Source organism: Dermacentor albipictus, chromosome 1 (assembly GCF_038994185.2).
Source record: "Dermacentor albipictus isolate Rhodes 1998 colony chromosome 1, USDA_Dalb.pri_finalv2, whole genome shotgun sequence".
Classification (NCBI taxonomy): domain Eukaryota; kingdom Metazoa; phylum Arthropoda; class Arachnida; order Ixodida; family Ixodidae; genus Dermacentor; species Dermacentor albipictus.
Window position 1 is genome coordinate 382,101,241 of NC_091821.1, and position 15,376 is coordinate 382,116,616.

The following is a 15,376-nucleotide window of genomic DNA, read 5'->3' on the forward strand; positions in this document are numbered from 1 at the left end:
AAAAGTACCGTCATCGGTCGGCAAAGTGGTATAATCGAGAAAGGACACTCAAGGCAATGTGCATGAAACACTACTTTAATAAGAACTCCGGAAATAAAACCTAGCTCAGAGATCGCAATGCGGTCGGTTTGTCGTCTTGCGTTGTTGAGACCTCATAAGCAGCAACGTTACATTTGGAAACATAATGTGGCAGCCCGAAACTCAGCCACATTTGGCCGCAGCACTTAACTCAGTGATATAACTCAGTGGCCCAGTCAGCGTCAAGTAATGCTCTTACATTTACACATCATAAGAATTGCTGAGGTTCCCCCTTAGTTTTCTTCTCTCATCGTGCTTTGAGCGCAAATAAAACAATCGGCTGTATGTCGTCGTCACAGCGTGCAAAATGGGCATGAATTGTAGATTTACACTTCAGAAAAGCAGGTTGTAAAACAAACAAAAAAGGGTGGGGAGGGGACCACATATGAAAACAAAGAAAGCATTCCGCTGGCTAAACGACAACGGGGAACCTTCCTCCGCTACAACTTTTCGATATTGCGTGTGCTCAGTTGCGAGGCCATATAAGCTTTTCTTTTTTTCCACGGCATTTGCCTTCCCTCGGCGCAAATGTGGTATGTGCGAGGTCACGACGGGGATCGCGCGAAAATTCCTCGGGGACTCGTCTCGTGCACGCCCTCGCACACCGCCGCTACCGCCTCGCTTTGCCGCCGACACACGCTGCCTAAATTAAAGCACAGCGCCGGCACACCTTTAGTCAAGCAAAACGATGTAAGGTAGTAAAAGACAGCGAAAACAAATCAAAGGAAGGAACCTGAATGAGTCTCTAGAGAGGAAAGACAAAGTGTGAGACGCGGGAACCGGCTCTCACTGTTCTTTCCGTATTTTTTTATTTGCTTGTTACGAACCTAGCGGGGAGGAATGTAAGAGACTGTTTACCTCTCGTATCACTGCGAGGAAAAAAGAAGAAAAAAAAATGAAGGAAAGCGTCAATACTGCGAGAATCTCAGCTCCACCGAGGACTGTAATTCGTTGCGGCAAATCCATGCAGTGCGGCGTGGACTTAGCTGCAACGAAAGTTGGAAGCATTGCGCTTGGATGACGCCAGCTCAGATAGGATGTGGCGCTGCCCACGGTTATTCTTTGCCCTTGTTTCCGTGCCTGCGTGGCTTAAGCGATATATGGCTCCAACTAGCGCAAAGTCTGATCTGTTGTCGTAAGCTGACTTGACTAATCGACCCGAGTTAGTGACATGTTCCGCGTAGCGAATGGGTGCACGAAATAAACGGGAGCTAGAGATGAAGCGATGGGATGAAGCACAAAAAAAGAAGAAGCACAAGAACGCCAGGATACCTCGCCATCTAATGCACGTGTGTCTTTCGTTTACAATACATTGCATTAGCCTCACTACAATGCCTAAATAAAGCCTTCCATGTCACCTTGTGCGGACATTCAATAAACACAAAATCGTGTTTCCACTCTTTATGCACTCACACAAAGCTTCGCTTTATATAGGTTCCAACTAGTTTGATATGCTACATTTTTTACTTCTACGTTCCAGTTTCTCCGGCTTTATTTTCTATTTGCTTCATGTGGTTGTAAATGAAAGATCGCCCCCTTGTTCTTATCACTGAGTAGAATTACCTGATGCAATACGAGTTCGCCCAACTCCAAAACTGCTCCAACCTTCTTATGAGCGATGTATCTCGTACTGAGAAGGACTCTTCACCTCGAGCTTTTGTAGAAGCAGCATTTCTAGACGCAGCATGGAACTACATGAAATATATGACTGATATCGGAAGTGTTGAAAAGTGAAAATCACTTTGTATAGGGCATCGCGTAAAGCAAACTTCTTGACTCGGTAATGTTATTTTATGAAATATTGTGATGAGTCGCGAAAATTGGAAATAACTTGCCATTGTGCCTCAACGGCGGCGACACTGCACAGAACAGCAGCACAATGTCGTGGGATTCGACTCCCGGCCGCGGCATACTGGTGACGAGAGATTAAAAAAAAAAAAAGAAAGGGAGAGAAGATAAAGCAGATACATTTGCGTGCCGATCTTTTGCGGCGTTATAGGATGGCAGGAGATTGGAATAAATTCAAAGCCCTATAATACATTTACTTAAACCCCTGTTAAATTGGCTGGAGTCCAAAACAACTTCAGGAGCGAAGATTCTGGGACCGTGGCCATATCCGTCCATGGCGCAAAAACTATTCGCGGGCTACTGGAAGTCTCGCGGTGCACTGGCCTTCGTCTGCAGCTGCGCCGTCCGTAGTCGTGCAGTGCATCGTCTTATTTAGTTGCAGTGTTCGCTATCGCCCTCTTGCTATTTTTTTTTCGCCTTAGAGCTGTGTAGGGTTGCAAGCCGGGCGATCGCCTGGCTGACCTCCCTACCTTTCCTATTTTCGCTCTCGCTCTCTCTCCGTTTTGAACAATAGAGTGAAATCAAGCTAATGGATCACTAGTGGCACGACACAACCATTGTGAGATCACAACATGTTATTTTGCTATTCATTTATTGACTCCACAGCACAGTGCATATTTCGGACTGCCTCATTCATTTGTCTGAAGCAGACGTGTCTAGCCCAGACGTTATAGGTATTAGTATTACCTAATGCAAGAATTTATATTATGTCTTTTTATCTTATATTAACTAAGTGACAAGAGCAGTCATCGTCGGCAGACGGAGAAGCTTTGTTCCTTTTCACCCCCGAAAAACGATAACGGTTATATTGTTTTATGTAGCATGTTTTATGTTTTATGTACAAAATTTAGAAATAAATGCCTGAAAGAGAGAAAGAGAAGGAAAGAAAAATAGAACGATAACTAGGCTGTCCAGTTTGTTACGCTAACCAGGGGAGGGAGGGGGAGGGGCATATAGAGGAGTAAAAGAAAAAAAAAATGAAAGCGACGAGACTTTCTATACAGCGTTTTTTTCATGGACTCCACCATATTGCTTACGCAGTGCCGACATCTACGGGCGGCTGGCTTGGGCGAGCGCTTTGCCTTGCATGGCAGGTATACGCTCGGCGGTAGTTTCCGGCGTGTGTTTTCGCGCTCGTACGGTCCATTTAGTATGACGTGCGTCTTCTACGTTGTAAAGGCTTCTGTGAGACGTACTGAAGAGGTTTAAGTCGGTATGGCCGGACTTTCTGCAGGCGTTGAGGCGGATGGAGCGTGCAGCGCGATGTGTGCGCGCATGTTCGAGCCTACAATCAGCCTCGGAGATCAGTTGTCTATTTCTGAATGTTCCATTCACTAATGTGACCTTATTGCAGTATTATGCTCTAGTTATAAACTGTGCCTTAAGAGCAATGAAACATGGGCGACGATCGTAACAGCGTGGGTACCGTTCTTCTACGATAAGAGCTGTGCTGCTATACTTTGACAAGCGTTCAAACTGTTATCTGCAGATTACATTGCGTGACTACTTGGTTCGGTGGATGACGTTTCCGCCAATGAATAAAATAGCTTTGGTTAGTAATAACAGCGCACCTTACAGTGTGAATTAAGCTTGTGCAGCAAAGCGACCGCTTACAAACTGCGCGAGCGTCCTAAGCAGTAACAGGTGCTGGATTACAGATATCTTTGTTCTATACAGCGCATGGCCCAAGCATACGGCATCAACGTTTATAGATCTATAGACGTTGTGCAGCGCGGCTATGCGAGGTCGTATTGCGGCGTTAGCCCATTTTCTTTTTCGAGAAAGAGGATGATAACCGAATTTTTTTTTCGGTTGTGTTCGTTCCGTTCTCTACGACGCACTCACACCTATTACGGAAATTTTGTCCTGAAATATAGCTATCGCATTCTTTTTATGCGATCCCTCTCATATATTATGGCTTTACAGGGCAAAAAGGCATTGCCGAAACACATAGCTTATACATGTATCATGCTGGTTCACCAACCGGAGTGATCGCTGTGTTGAGCAGCGCCAGCGGCCTCATACAGGAGGCTAGCGTAGACATATAGTGATTTCAAGCCTACTAGACTTGAAAAGTGTGTGGAGGATTACGGTGTATCATAAATGTTTGACAACGCTTGCCGCTTAGATGTTTTGTGGTTGCCTTAGGTTGGCCGTACACGAGCATGCGCTCTTATGTTTCATGTCTTAGTCCCTACGCCAAGCGATCAGATAGGGAGCAGATTTACCATTTCATGCTGGTAATACACAGACGCCGGTTCTCTTCGTAGAATTAAAACAGATATATGGAAAATAGTTCACAACACATACACACCGTGGCTGATAATGCGCGTCACATGTTTCCGCCCCCAAGAGACATTTCCGCGTACTGTAGTTACCGATGCACCCAAAGGCTTTCCTGACAACCCTGTATGAACGGACATTGCGTAAACTTCACAAAGTACGATCTAAAACATATCGAAAATATCCGCAGCACGCGACAGCAATACTTTCGCGCAGCGCCGCGCCGGATCGCAGAAGCCAGAGACGAGGAAAAGGCTGGCCGCGCGCCCTTTCCTCCTCGCCTGATGAAAACGTCTATAGACTAACAAGCAAATGTTTCTGGAGGGAGCTTCTTGCTCTCGCCTTCACCATGCTGCACGGTTCTAACGAACGCGAAGAAGTGTGGACAAGGGCCAGCGTCAGCCAGTGAGGGCAAGGAAAAGTAAATAAATAAAGAGCAGGTACATTAGCGGGGTTTCTGGCGTTGAACCGTAAAAGAACCTTGCCACGATAGGCCAGGCAAGGCTTCGGTGGCGCTGACAACGGTGACCGCTCGTGCGGCCTCGAGCCTCTGACGGCGCCTGCTCTGTAAGTCACGCGGTTGGCAGTGATGGACGACGATCGGTTGCGTAACAGCACGTGGTCTCCGTAGTGTACACCACACACTCGCCCTCAGTATGCGCACAAACGGTTTTAGTGCTTGGACCTTTCTTTCTGACTCGCTCCCTCCACCGCTCTGCGGTGATCTGTGCCATGTTCCCAGGACGTCAGACATCCTGTATCGGCAGTAAGCGCGCGCTCTGTTGGCTTATTTCCCGTGTTTACCAGAGAGGAAAGGACGCAGGCGGCTGCGGATCGCTCGATGGGAAAAGCTCGGTGGTTCGTTGCGCGTGCTGAGCACAACACACGACTGCGTGGGAGGAGAGCAAAATGTGGGAGACAAGCGCGATATAAACACCGAAAGGGCTAAGCCGTGAAACATCCACGAGGGACCTGCACGGTTGCACATAACTTCTGCAAAAGAGACGAGCATAATACAAGGGCTGTGGCGTTCCTGTGGCTGCGGTCCAAAGTACCTTTACCTTTTCGAAAGCATTCTTCTGATCACCATCATCATAATCATTCTTATTACTCTGTTTTAGAACATGTGTCGATTGGATAGAGAGGCAATTAAGGGAAGACGCAGGCTGACAACTACCACTGAAAGGGTCACAATACTTGCCTACCTTCTTTGAAATTAGCTGATAGAAACAGAAACCGAAAATGGAAGAAGCGACAAAGAACGAGTACGACAAAGAATAGAGTACGAAAGTAGAGACAAAAAAAAAATTCGCCACACGAATTTCAAAAAAATAATAATAATAAAAAGAAAACTGTCTTTGCCGCTCATAAAGAAAGAAAATGCGCTTGAAACGGAAAGCCAAGGCAGTTTGCTGTTGAAAAGTAATCAGGACGCTATGAGCTTGATTGCGTCGAGACGCACAACCGCTCGGAATAAGGAATTCATCTGGAGTTGTACATCACAGGCCAGGGTTGACAAGTAAATAAATAAATAGGGTCGGCAAGGTATGCTTTCCTTTAAAAAAACCGTTTAAATGGGAAAGGTCCACTTTTTATGGAGTCGGCCACTTTAACGCTTGAGCGAGGAGAGAGCGAAAAGAAAAAGCATGCAAAGACATAAAGTAAGCGAACCAGAACTGTATTCTATGTATACACAGTGCGAAATGTATGCAGACGTTCACAAAAAACTAACTAGGTGTCCTAAAAGGACCGCAGGTAGTGCTCAGCGAGACGCATGCTTTCTGCGAGAGACTAAATTAATGGACGCGTGGCGGTGAGACACCTACGATTCTAGGAGATGCACGTTCATGCAATGGGATTGCCTGTCCAGACTACTAAGCTGAGCCTGCCTGTGAAGTGACACCGTCACCAGTGCCACCTATGTCATTTTTCTCATTTGCAATAATCACTTGCTCTTCTCCGCCGCACGTGAGCATAGTGTAGCTGCTTAAGCTGTGAGCGTATGGCCCATGGCTCAGTAATTAAGGTGGCCCGTTCCTGCACCTGCGTACTCTGCCAGATCTGCTCTTCAAATCCTCTTGGCTGTGGCTTCTCGTTTCTCTGGCGAGGATAGACGCGGTTTTTAGAGAAAACTGCATGCCTGATATAGATTACGAGGCCAATCAATCCTATCGCATTAAAATGGACGGTCCCGACAGTCGCACCATACGCTTCGGCGAAGAGAGAAGGTTGGACGTACGAAGCTTGCAACTAGACGCGAATTGTGAAATTCCAGCTCGGATTAAACTGACATATTGTAACGAAGAGGGGGTAAGAAGCAGGAACAAAAAAAAAGAAGAAAAAAATAGAAATTGACTACCAGCTTTTTTTTTTTTACTTATATGATTACTCATTGAATATATGCTCCACAACTCTGTACACAACTCCCGATACCTTTTTTCGAAGAGTGGCGAATCAGTGTCTCGTTTTGTGTGCCGCGTGCTATAGGGGCCTACCTACTCGGAGTATCGGTACGGACCTATTCGCACTTGCGACCCAATGAGCGAGTTTCACCTGCAGGTGCGATCGAGCATGTCTACACCGCATACGGCTAAATGTTGCAAGTACTAAATATTTCCTATTTAATAATAAACGGATAAAGTCGCCACCTTGCCTTTCGTGCAACATACGCGAATACATCTCCCGCTTAAGCTACGCTTGCAGGCTATTGACATTAGAAAAAAACAGCCGTATGTCCGCACCAAGCATTCGTCAAAGGCTGTTATGCTTTTAACTGCAACCGTATACTTGGAACATGAACTAACGCTGCCAGTGCATCTCGTGCAACGAAGGCACACTTAACATTCCTCAGAGGCACGGGTGAATGAGATACTAGACAGTATGTTATGTGTTGCGTATCCGTGACGTGCCCTGTATAGTGTCGCCAACCGTTTCGAATTTATTAGCGGCAGAGTCCCGACTTTTCTGAGTAAATGCCCCGAGTCCCGACTCCACGAGGTCAGGACGGGAAAATGTACGGACTTTTTTTTTACTACTGACTAACAACCAATAAATCCTATTTCCTTTTTTTATAACGCCTTACAACTCGGATGTACATTTTTTCTCTTTTGTCTTCAGTCATAGTGTCATAACCATGAAGGCGGTTTTAGTTTGTCATGGTTCTAGTTTTGGTGTAGGCACCAACCGGTCACGTCACCCCTATCCGTATTGGCAGCCGTGTTAGCTAGGGTAACTGCTGTGCCTTTCTTGTCGTAAATCGCGACATGGAACAACAACAACAACAACATCAACAACAACAACAACAACAACAACATCAACAACAACAACAACAACAACAACAACAACAACAACAACAACAACAACAACGGTCCTTCAACTTTCTGGCGCTCCTCACACTGACAGGATCTCTCGTCGCCTGTCTCTCCCTGCACGCAATCACGTGGTATTTTTCGCTGTCACTGTTTCAAACGCCCTGAGAAAGCCTCTTTTCCCCCCCTCCTCATCCGTGCAGCTGATCGAGGAGCTGAACGTGGGCGTGGCTCTGTTCCGGGACGTGCTGCTGAGTGTGAGCAGTGCCCAGGACGGGCCCGAGCTGCGCCAGCGGATACGCACGCTGCGCCAGCGCTGCGTCCAGGCCTGCGTCGACGCGGCACACCTGCTGCTGCCGCACATTCGCAGGTGAGGCTGCGGCAGAGAGGTCGTCCCGTCGACGCTCGCGCTCGCTGCGCTGTGACCGGTTTGTGAAGGGACTGCCGACAATGGGGCCCCTCGGTTGAACTTCAGGCATGCGCGTCACGCGAAGATTTTCACTTTGTGTGCTTGAACCTTAGAAATGATGTCAGGCTATTTTTCTCTTGTTGGTGCGACTGTTATGATAATCGTTTTGAGCACGATTACCGTGTCCGAGTGATGATGATTATTATTTATTGGCGTCCCCTTTAAAATAGGTGCGGTGACAAATAGTATCCTAGCCTGTTTGAGTTAATCTGCTATGCTATACATGCTTTGAATTCTAAAATTTTTCCATACATCTCCTTAATCTTTTTTCTCTTCCTCAAAATTTCTTCTCTTATCAATACTTGTTGCTGGGCTAGTTGTTTCATCTTATTCCGCGAAGTTAAGAGGCAACCAGGTGCGGGAAAAAGCTTCAGGACAGAAGAAAGCGCCTTCCTGTCCTCTCTTTTCATTCCTGAAGCTTTCTTCCGCCCCTGGTTGCGTCTTTACTTTGCGGAACTTCTTGTCTGTTTACCTTGTACCGCTACCTAAGCCTGTAGCAGATCCGTTCGTATAAATGTCTTCCTTACTTTTCTTTCCATCAATACTCCAGACGATTCTTGCTTATCACGACTGCTGACCGGTTGGTGCCTCCGTCCAGTTTAATCCAAACGCTTCTGGAAGGTGTACGTTACCTACGGCTCTCCCTGGTTGGAATACGTTCGCATTCCATTAGGATGTGCTGAGTGGTCTTCGGATTTTGGCTGCAGCATACACATGCCTCCTCTGGTTGCGAATATTTGCTCCGGTATGTTTTTGACCTTAGGCAACCGGCTCGAGCCTCAACAAGTGAGTCACTGCCTTTTGCGTTGTCGTGAAGATTTTTCCTTCTCATTTCTTTCTTCTCCTTGGAAATATCCATGGTCTTTTATTGTTTTCATTCTTTGCGTCTCATTTATTGTCTATGTTTCTCTAACGTTCTCTTTGATGACTCCTGGTCGTCTATTTACACTTTCAATTACCCTGCACTTGGTTGTCAACCTCTTTGACCTCTTCCTCCTTTTCGTGTCCAAGCTTTTCAGGCACAGATATTGTAGTCAACTTCCTTGACCTCTTCCTCCTTTTTGTGTCCAAGCTTTTCAGGCACAGGTATTGTAGTCAACTTCCTTGACCTCTTCAACCTTTATGTGCCCAAGCTTTTCAGGCACAGATATTTGTGCACTTTAGCCTCCCATTTATTTTGATCCATGTTCTGGAGTCTTTCTTCAAAACTAATTTTGTTCCGCTCTTTTCAGACTCCGAATGGGGCCCAAACCCTGTCACCCTGCAATGCCTCATTTGTGATCTTACCATGGCCTCCATAAGCCAACCAGTGTACCGATCTCTGGTTAACTTCCAGCCACGACAAATTATCCAATTTTAAGCACGAAGGGCATATGCGAATGTTAGCACTGGCACCATCACTGCTTTCCAGATTCCACGCCCCACCTCATACTTATTGTGACCCCACAATGCTCTGTGTTTCATTATCGCAGCATTCTGCTTCCTTTCTTTATTCTTAGATTAACTTGGCGGATGCTTGAGCAGGTCTTTCCCTCCTTTGCGCATACGCCGAGATCTCTCGTCTCTTAATTAAAGAACATAATTCCCCCTTTCTCCGTGCCAAACTTAGGGCCTAGATTTGTCGCTGCTTTGCCAACATATTAGCAAGTCTCGGTAAATTTCTAGCGTTGTCCGCTAGTAGCACTATGTCATCCGCATACATAAGTCCAGGGACCTTCTGTTGCACCCTTTGCCCTACTAGGAATGTAGGATAAATGAAACCTTAATTCACTGTTTTCCAGTAGTCTTTCTATGCCTTTACCATAAAACGTGAACAACAATGGAGACAGAGGACATCATTGCTTGAATACTTGGTGAATTGGCGCCCCGTCATTGCATTTCTTTTGTACAATTTGTACTCGGTTGTCTCGATATATCTGTCTCAGCAGCTCCACGAAATTGTAATCTATGCCTTTGTACTGGAGAGTATCCCATAACAATACCCTGTATACGTTGTCGTATGTAGGCTCCCTTAATATCTAGAAATACTATCCATAAATGTCTGTTCTGAGCTACTGAAATCTATATGCACTGAGTTGGTACAAACGTATTATCTTCTAAGTGCCGGCGTGGTCTGGACTCACTCTGTAGTTCCCCCCGTACATCAATTTTCTCCACCCACCTCGACAGTTCTAATTTTATGGCTTGCATCGCCATTCTATACATCACCGATGTTACTGTAACTAGCCTGTGCGAGCTCGCTTTATCCTTATCGCCTTTGCCTTTGCAGGTGAAACTCATCTTACTTTCACGCCATCTAACCATAATTTTCTCCGTTTGAATATCTTACTCTGTGGCATTGGTCGGCAGTGCCTTGAGCTTTGGACCGATGTTTTTGATTAGCTGTATTGGGATTTCATCGGGTCCTGCGGCTGTCTTATTAAAGACATTTATGCGAAGCATATTACGAGAGCTCAACCCAGCTCCTCAGGCGCGGCGGTGTCGCCTTCAATACCACGTGACACCGTGACGTCACGACAGAGGAGAGACGGGGCTCCAACTCGCGCCGTCGCTCACGGCGTCGCGGCGGTATATAAGCAGCTGCGCTTGCCTCTGCTAGACACTCACGAGGTGAGATGCCTCCTGGAGACAGAGCTGCTCGTTGGAATGAGAAGCGAAGGTTGCGGCGTGCTACAGAGTCTGTTTCTAGGTGGCTTTGCTACGGCGCAGCGACTACGCGCCCCGCATCGGACGCGGTGAGCGTCGAGCAACGCAGCGTTCGGCGCGACAACGAAATGTGCGCCTGAGCAAGCGCCGCACGCCTGAGCCGACGCCGACGACACCGGCTTTTCTGCGACACGAGCTCCTTAACGCTGTCGCGTTAAAATAAAGGCTAGTATGCTTCGCATCCTGGGCTTAACCTTAGCTAAGCCACAGCCAGTTTTTTCTTCAGCTTTATTGAAATAAACATTTCTTCGCTAAAATTTGATCGCTCAGGCTTCTCTTTTGTTGCTAGGTCTGTTTGAGTCTGAACTACAATTTCTTTCGTGCCGAAGTTATTCCTAAAAATGTATGTGATGTACCGCAAGGCATCATCTCCTTCGGAGATGTTACTGTCTTCATCCACTGCATATACGTTTGCGAATATTTAATTGGAGCTCCGAGTTTTCCTACATGGTTGCAGAATCTTTTTTGGTGCGCTTTTATCATGCTATTCACCAAAAGTTCTCTTGTGTATTTAATTTTCTCTTGCACCGAGTCCACTCGCTCCCTTTTTCTTCACTCGGTATTTTTTCCATCTATGGAACACCTCTTCTTCGTATGATCTCTGCTGTCTGGCTTCTCGCTGATCCATCCCTAGAAGCCTGCTTACTCCATTCTATAGCTTGCTTTATTTCCTTGTTCCACCATTTACGTGGTTTCGCCTTTCCAATCCAAAAATGTTTTTTTTGCCATGTCCGTCTTATCTCGTGCTGTGTATAAGAGTACCCCGCGCTACCTATTGGCTCCAACTTTTGCGTAAATACAGATAATAATAATAATAATAATAATAATAATAATAATAATAATAATAATAATAATAATAATAATAATAATAATAATAATAATAATAATAATAATAATAATAATAATAATAAAAGAGCCCGCACACTTTAATCTGTGACATCTTGCTGGAAGAGCAACTGCAAACAGATTTCAAGAAGGAACGCATAAGTGAAAGCATGGTTTAGAATGCGAGCGCCGGCCGTGGTAGATCACATCACAATGAGATAGCTGGCTGAACCGTTTTCGGAATGGGCCCACATTACCCAGACCTTTCCCCGTATAACAGATAACGCGACATATACGATGTTCGATTGCTCTACCGTTTTAGAGGTCGGCCCAAGTCGTGGCGGAACAGCTTCTGACTTTTATTCATTCGACTACGCAACAATAAGTTGTCGTGCTGTCGCTGCGATGTAATACTGACGTCGCCGTCGTCTTGGTGCTGTCGTCACACACACAATTGCACTGCCTTACAAAATCACGTTGGTCCATATGGAAACAATTGTGGAACCGCACAATCTGCTACATAGGCAGCCAGGTATACTAAACAGTTCGCATAGAATCAATTCCTAGAGTACGTGGGATCTGCGCAAAACTTTTTTATTTCGATCCCCAAACCCCCCTCCCCCTTTCCACACGTGCATGGCTACCCAGAACTAACTCTGGTTAACCTCCCTGCCTTTCTGTACAAGCTTTCTCACTCTCCTATCATTATTGTTTGATGAAAAAAAAAGCACCGCTAGAATAATTTTCTTCAGTACACGGCATCGCTAACTTGTTAAAGCATGTCGTCTGCTTAAGTAAACTTGTCGCGCGATACTCTGCTGATATAGTGGGACCAACGGCTCGGTTATCTGACGGCCTGAAGTATATACGTTCCAGCTTTTGTGCTCGTGTTTGGATTGTTGCTTGCTTTCATGTTTAGTTTCTCCTTGCCTATACATTATACGGGAAGAGACGTCTGTATTTCTTTTAGATCGTTTGAATACCCACTAACCTTTATGAAAACGCTTCCTAAATTTTGCTTTTGGGACTCTTAGAAGCCGTATGGCTGCAGGGGCAATAGAGGGACCAGACTAGCAGTCCGGGCTGTAAATGTCTCCACACGAGAGCTCCCTTTCGGGTACACTAAGTTCCTACCATCCTTTTATAATAAACCAAGAAACTGAACAGTCGGACTACTGAATGCTCATGCACTTGTGCACCAGAACGGCAGCGTATGAAGATACTGAAGTACTGAGATGCATATAGTTAGAGCAATGCTTGCCGCTGGAGTTCAGCAGTCGTGAATCCTCCCCACGACGATCTTGAGGGTCACGTGATGATGCAGCGTAAGAAGCAAAAAAAAAAAATTACTGGCTACTGCGATAAAAAAAAGCGTGACCGAAGATGGTTCGGGAGGACAAAGTAATATGACAAGATAGAAACAGCCCAAATGAGCCGGGGACTACAGCAAAGTGCTCAGTCGTAGAAGAGTTAAGCGCTGTCGCAGATTGCAAAGTTTCGAGCAGACTCGCGGGACAATGGCTCCGACCATCGGTACGACGAGAATAGCATCGCATACGGCATTAAAGAGCGAGAAAGAGAGAGAGAGAGAGAAAAGAAGAGGTGGGGGGAAGTTGAGTCGACGTAGAAAACAAAGCGCATGCCTTCAGCCGGCATTCTTTTCGAAATCTCCGACGTACATACTGGCACGGTCTCAGCAAAAGAAGAACACGAGAGAATGACGTACATGTTGTCCGTCGGGGAGACAGCCAAGAATCGCGCGTGTGAATTGTGTTAGCGGGCACTGCTCGAGGGGGCGGCAGCATAGAAAGATATGAGGGAAAAGAGGAAGAGAGGCCGCCTCTGTCTCCCAGCCGGCTGCATTAGGGGGCTTCCGACGATGTTCCGACAGACGAGCGGCAGCCTAATGGACGCGCACTGCGCGGAGATGCGTCGCCCTTGGCGGGAAGTGAAAGAAGCTTCGCGCGGCGCGGGTGGGAGGAGCGCAGCCGCACCCGACTCGCCGTTCGTTCGGCATCTCCGTCGCCGACGGGTTAAGAGCCGCCCGACTAAATCCGCGCAGGCTCGCCGAGCCTGCAGTCGGCGCGCGTTGGACCCGTCGCTGTAGAGCGAACGCGCCTTTGAGCTGCGTTCTTCAGCGTGGCACAAACCTCAGCGCTGCATGGGGAGGTATACTGTAGGAATCCACCTAGTGGACTGTTTATTTAAGCCGCTGCTGATTGGCTGGGGCCGCTCGTTTCCTTTTCGATCGTGCAGCTGCAACAAATCAGCAGTGGCCGAAATGGACAGTCCACTAAGTGGACTCCTACAGAATACCTCCCCAGCGGTATGGGTGATACGTGAACGCGTGTTTTCTAACTGTCGTGTACTGTGCACGCAGTTTTCTTTACGGTGCAGCCTAGGCGGATGAAAGTTTTTAAAAATTTGGGTGCAGAAGACGGGCCAGTCGACCCGAGTGAAACAAAACAGGCCATGCATCTTAGAACTGCCCCCCAAGAGTTGGCGGGCGCTCTGTTTTGAACAGCTATGAGGTTTATAGAACGCTAAAATTAGTGACCGTACCTTTATAGACTGCACCAGATGGACAGTCTCCTCCTTCTTTGATATTTACTTGCTTACCATTCGACTTCGTGGTTTAAAACGGAAAGAACTTGGAGGGACGGCTGAACTGGCGCATGTTTGTCACCCCCTCGGAAACAAAGCACCGCGCGGGAAACGTAGCCCCAGTTCGCTTAAGGCTGACGTGATTACCATAGCAGATGCGCACCCTCCCCCTCTACGTCTACACTCTAAAAAGTGCGTAGACGGAACTGCAGGGTGAGCAAGGGTATTGCTATCTGATGAACGCTCTGAAGTTAATCTGACGTGAATGCAAACACGCCTAATTTGCCTTATGAGCACCATTCAAAAACACGGCACTCTTTTCATCTGTGCTGTGCAGTGGCCACCTCACAGACACCTCACCTCGTAGCCTAACACAGCACTGCACCGTTTTCACGAGGGAGAGCTTGTGTATCGTATCTATTTTATACACACCAGCAGACTTCGGCGAAGGGAATCGTAACAACTACAGCGGGGATGAGCAGCAACGATGCGCATATATCCCCACTTAGAGTACGTAGTATGAACGGAAGCGCGAGTAATGATGCGCGCGACACCGCGTCTTTGCTGGCTCTCGAGTGCATCTATATGTTCGTCTTAATCGACCACGCAGGAAGCGCGGTCAAGTTGACGGAGCGTTGGCTTTGCAGCGGGTTGTGTGACGAATTCGCTTTGTAGTACTCTCAGAGACTGGAATGAAATGCGAGCCCTCGATTTTGTATGCTGGTACTCGCTTGAGTAGTCATCCGACGGAAACGAGGTTTTCGTCAATGCGACTTACGTGGGATGGCAGGCGCCTTGTAGTAAATAAACATGGCCAGTAAGTGAGCTGTCCGGTGTAAAAAAAAATTAAGATCTGCGCAGCTTTCAGCAGACACACATCAGAAGCAGTTACCTGACTGAAATGGCACGTACCCTAGAAGCGGCAGTGGACATTTACCTTTGAATTACAGAGTAATTCCTTGCTTACTCATATACCTGCATAGAAAATTAACTAATGTAACGCCAAAAGATAGATAAGAGCAAGCACTTAGAAAGCCAAAAGGCCGATTAATAAGCGAACAGCAATATCGGTGTTATCGATGTAATTCAAACGTCGGAGTATGTTTACCAAATAAATTCCCAAGCTCGCTCCCCTACGCAGGCCTATCCCATTTTATTGAAAACACGTTTTCTGTTTTTTACATAGCGCTGTGCGAATTAGGGTCAGTTGTAGCAGGTATGTCATGTAATAAGGCTCCTGGCCTGGATGATAGAA

At 46.7% G+C, this 15,376-nt stretch overlaps 1 protein-coding gene across 2 annotated transcripts in view; it reads left to right on the plus strand.

Moving 5' to 3' along the window:
- LOC135900322 (uncharacterized) overlaps positions 1-15,376 on the plus strand; it is a 176,316-nt gene that overhangs the window by 99,370 nt on the left and 61,570 nt on the right. For both annotated transcript variants that reach the window (XM_065429807.1, XM_065429808.1), the window contains exon 4: positions 7,721-7,887. In XM_065429807.1, the coding sequence (XP_065285879.1) occupies positions 7,721-7,887 (167 nt within the window). The remainder of the gene's footprint in view (positions 1-7,720; positions 7,888-15,376) is intronic.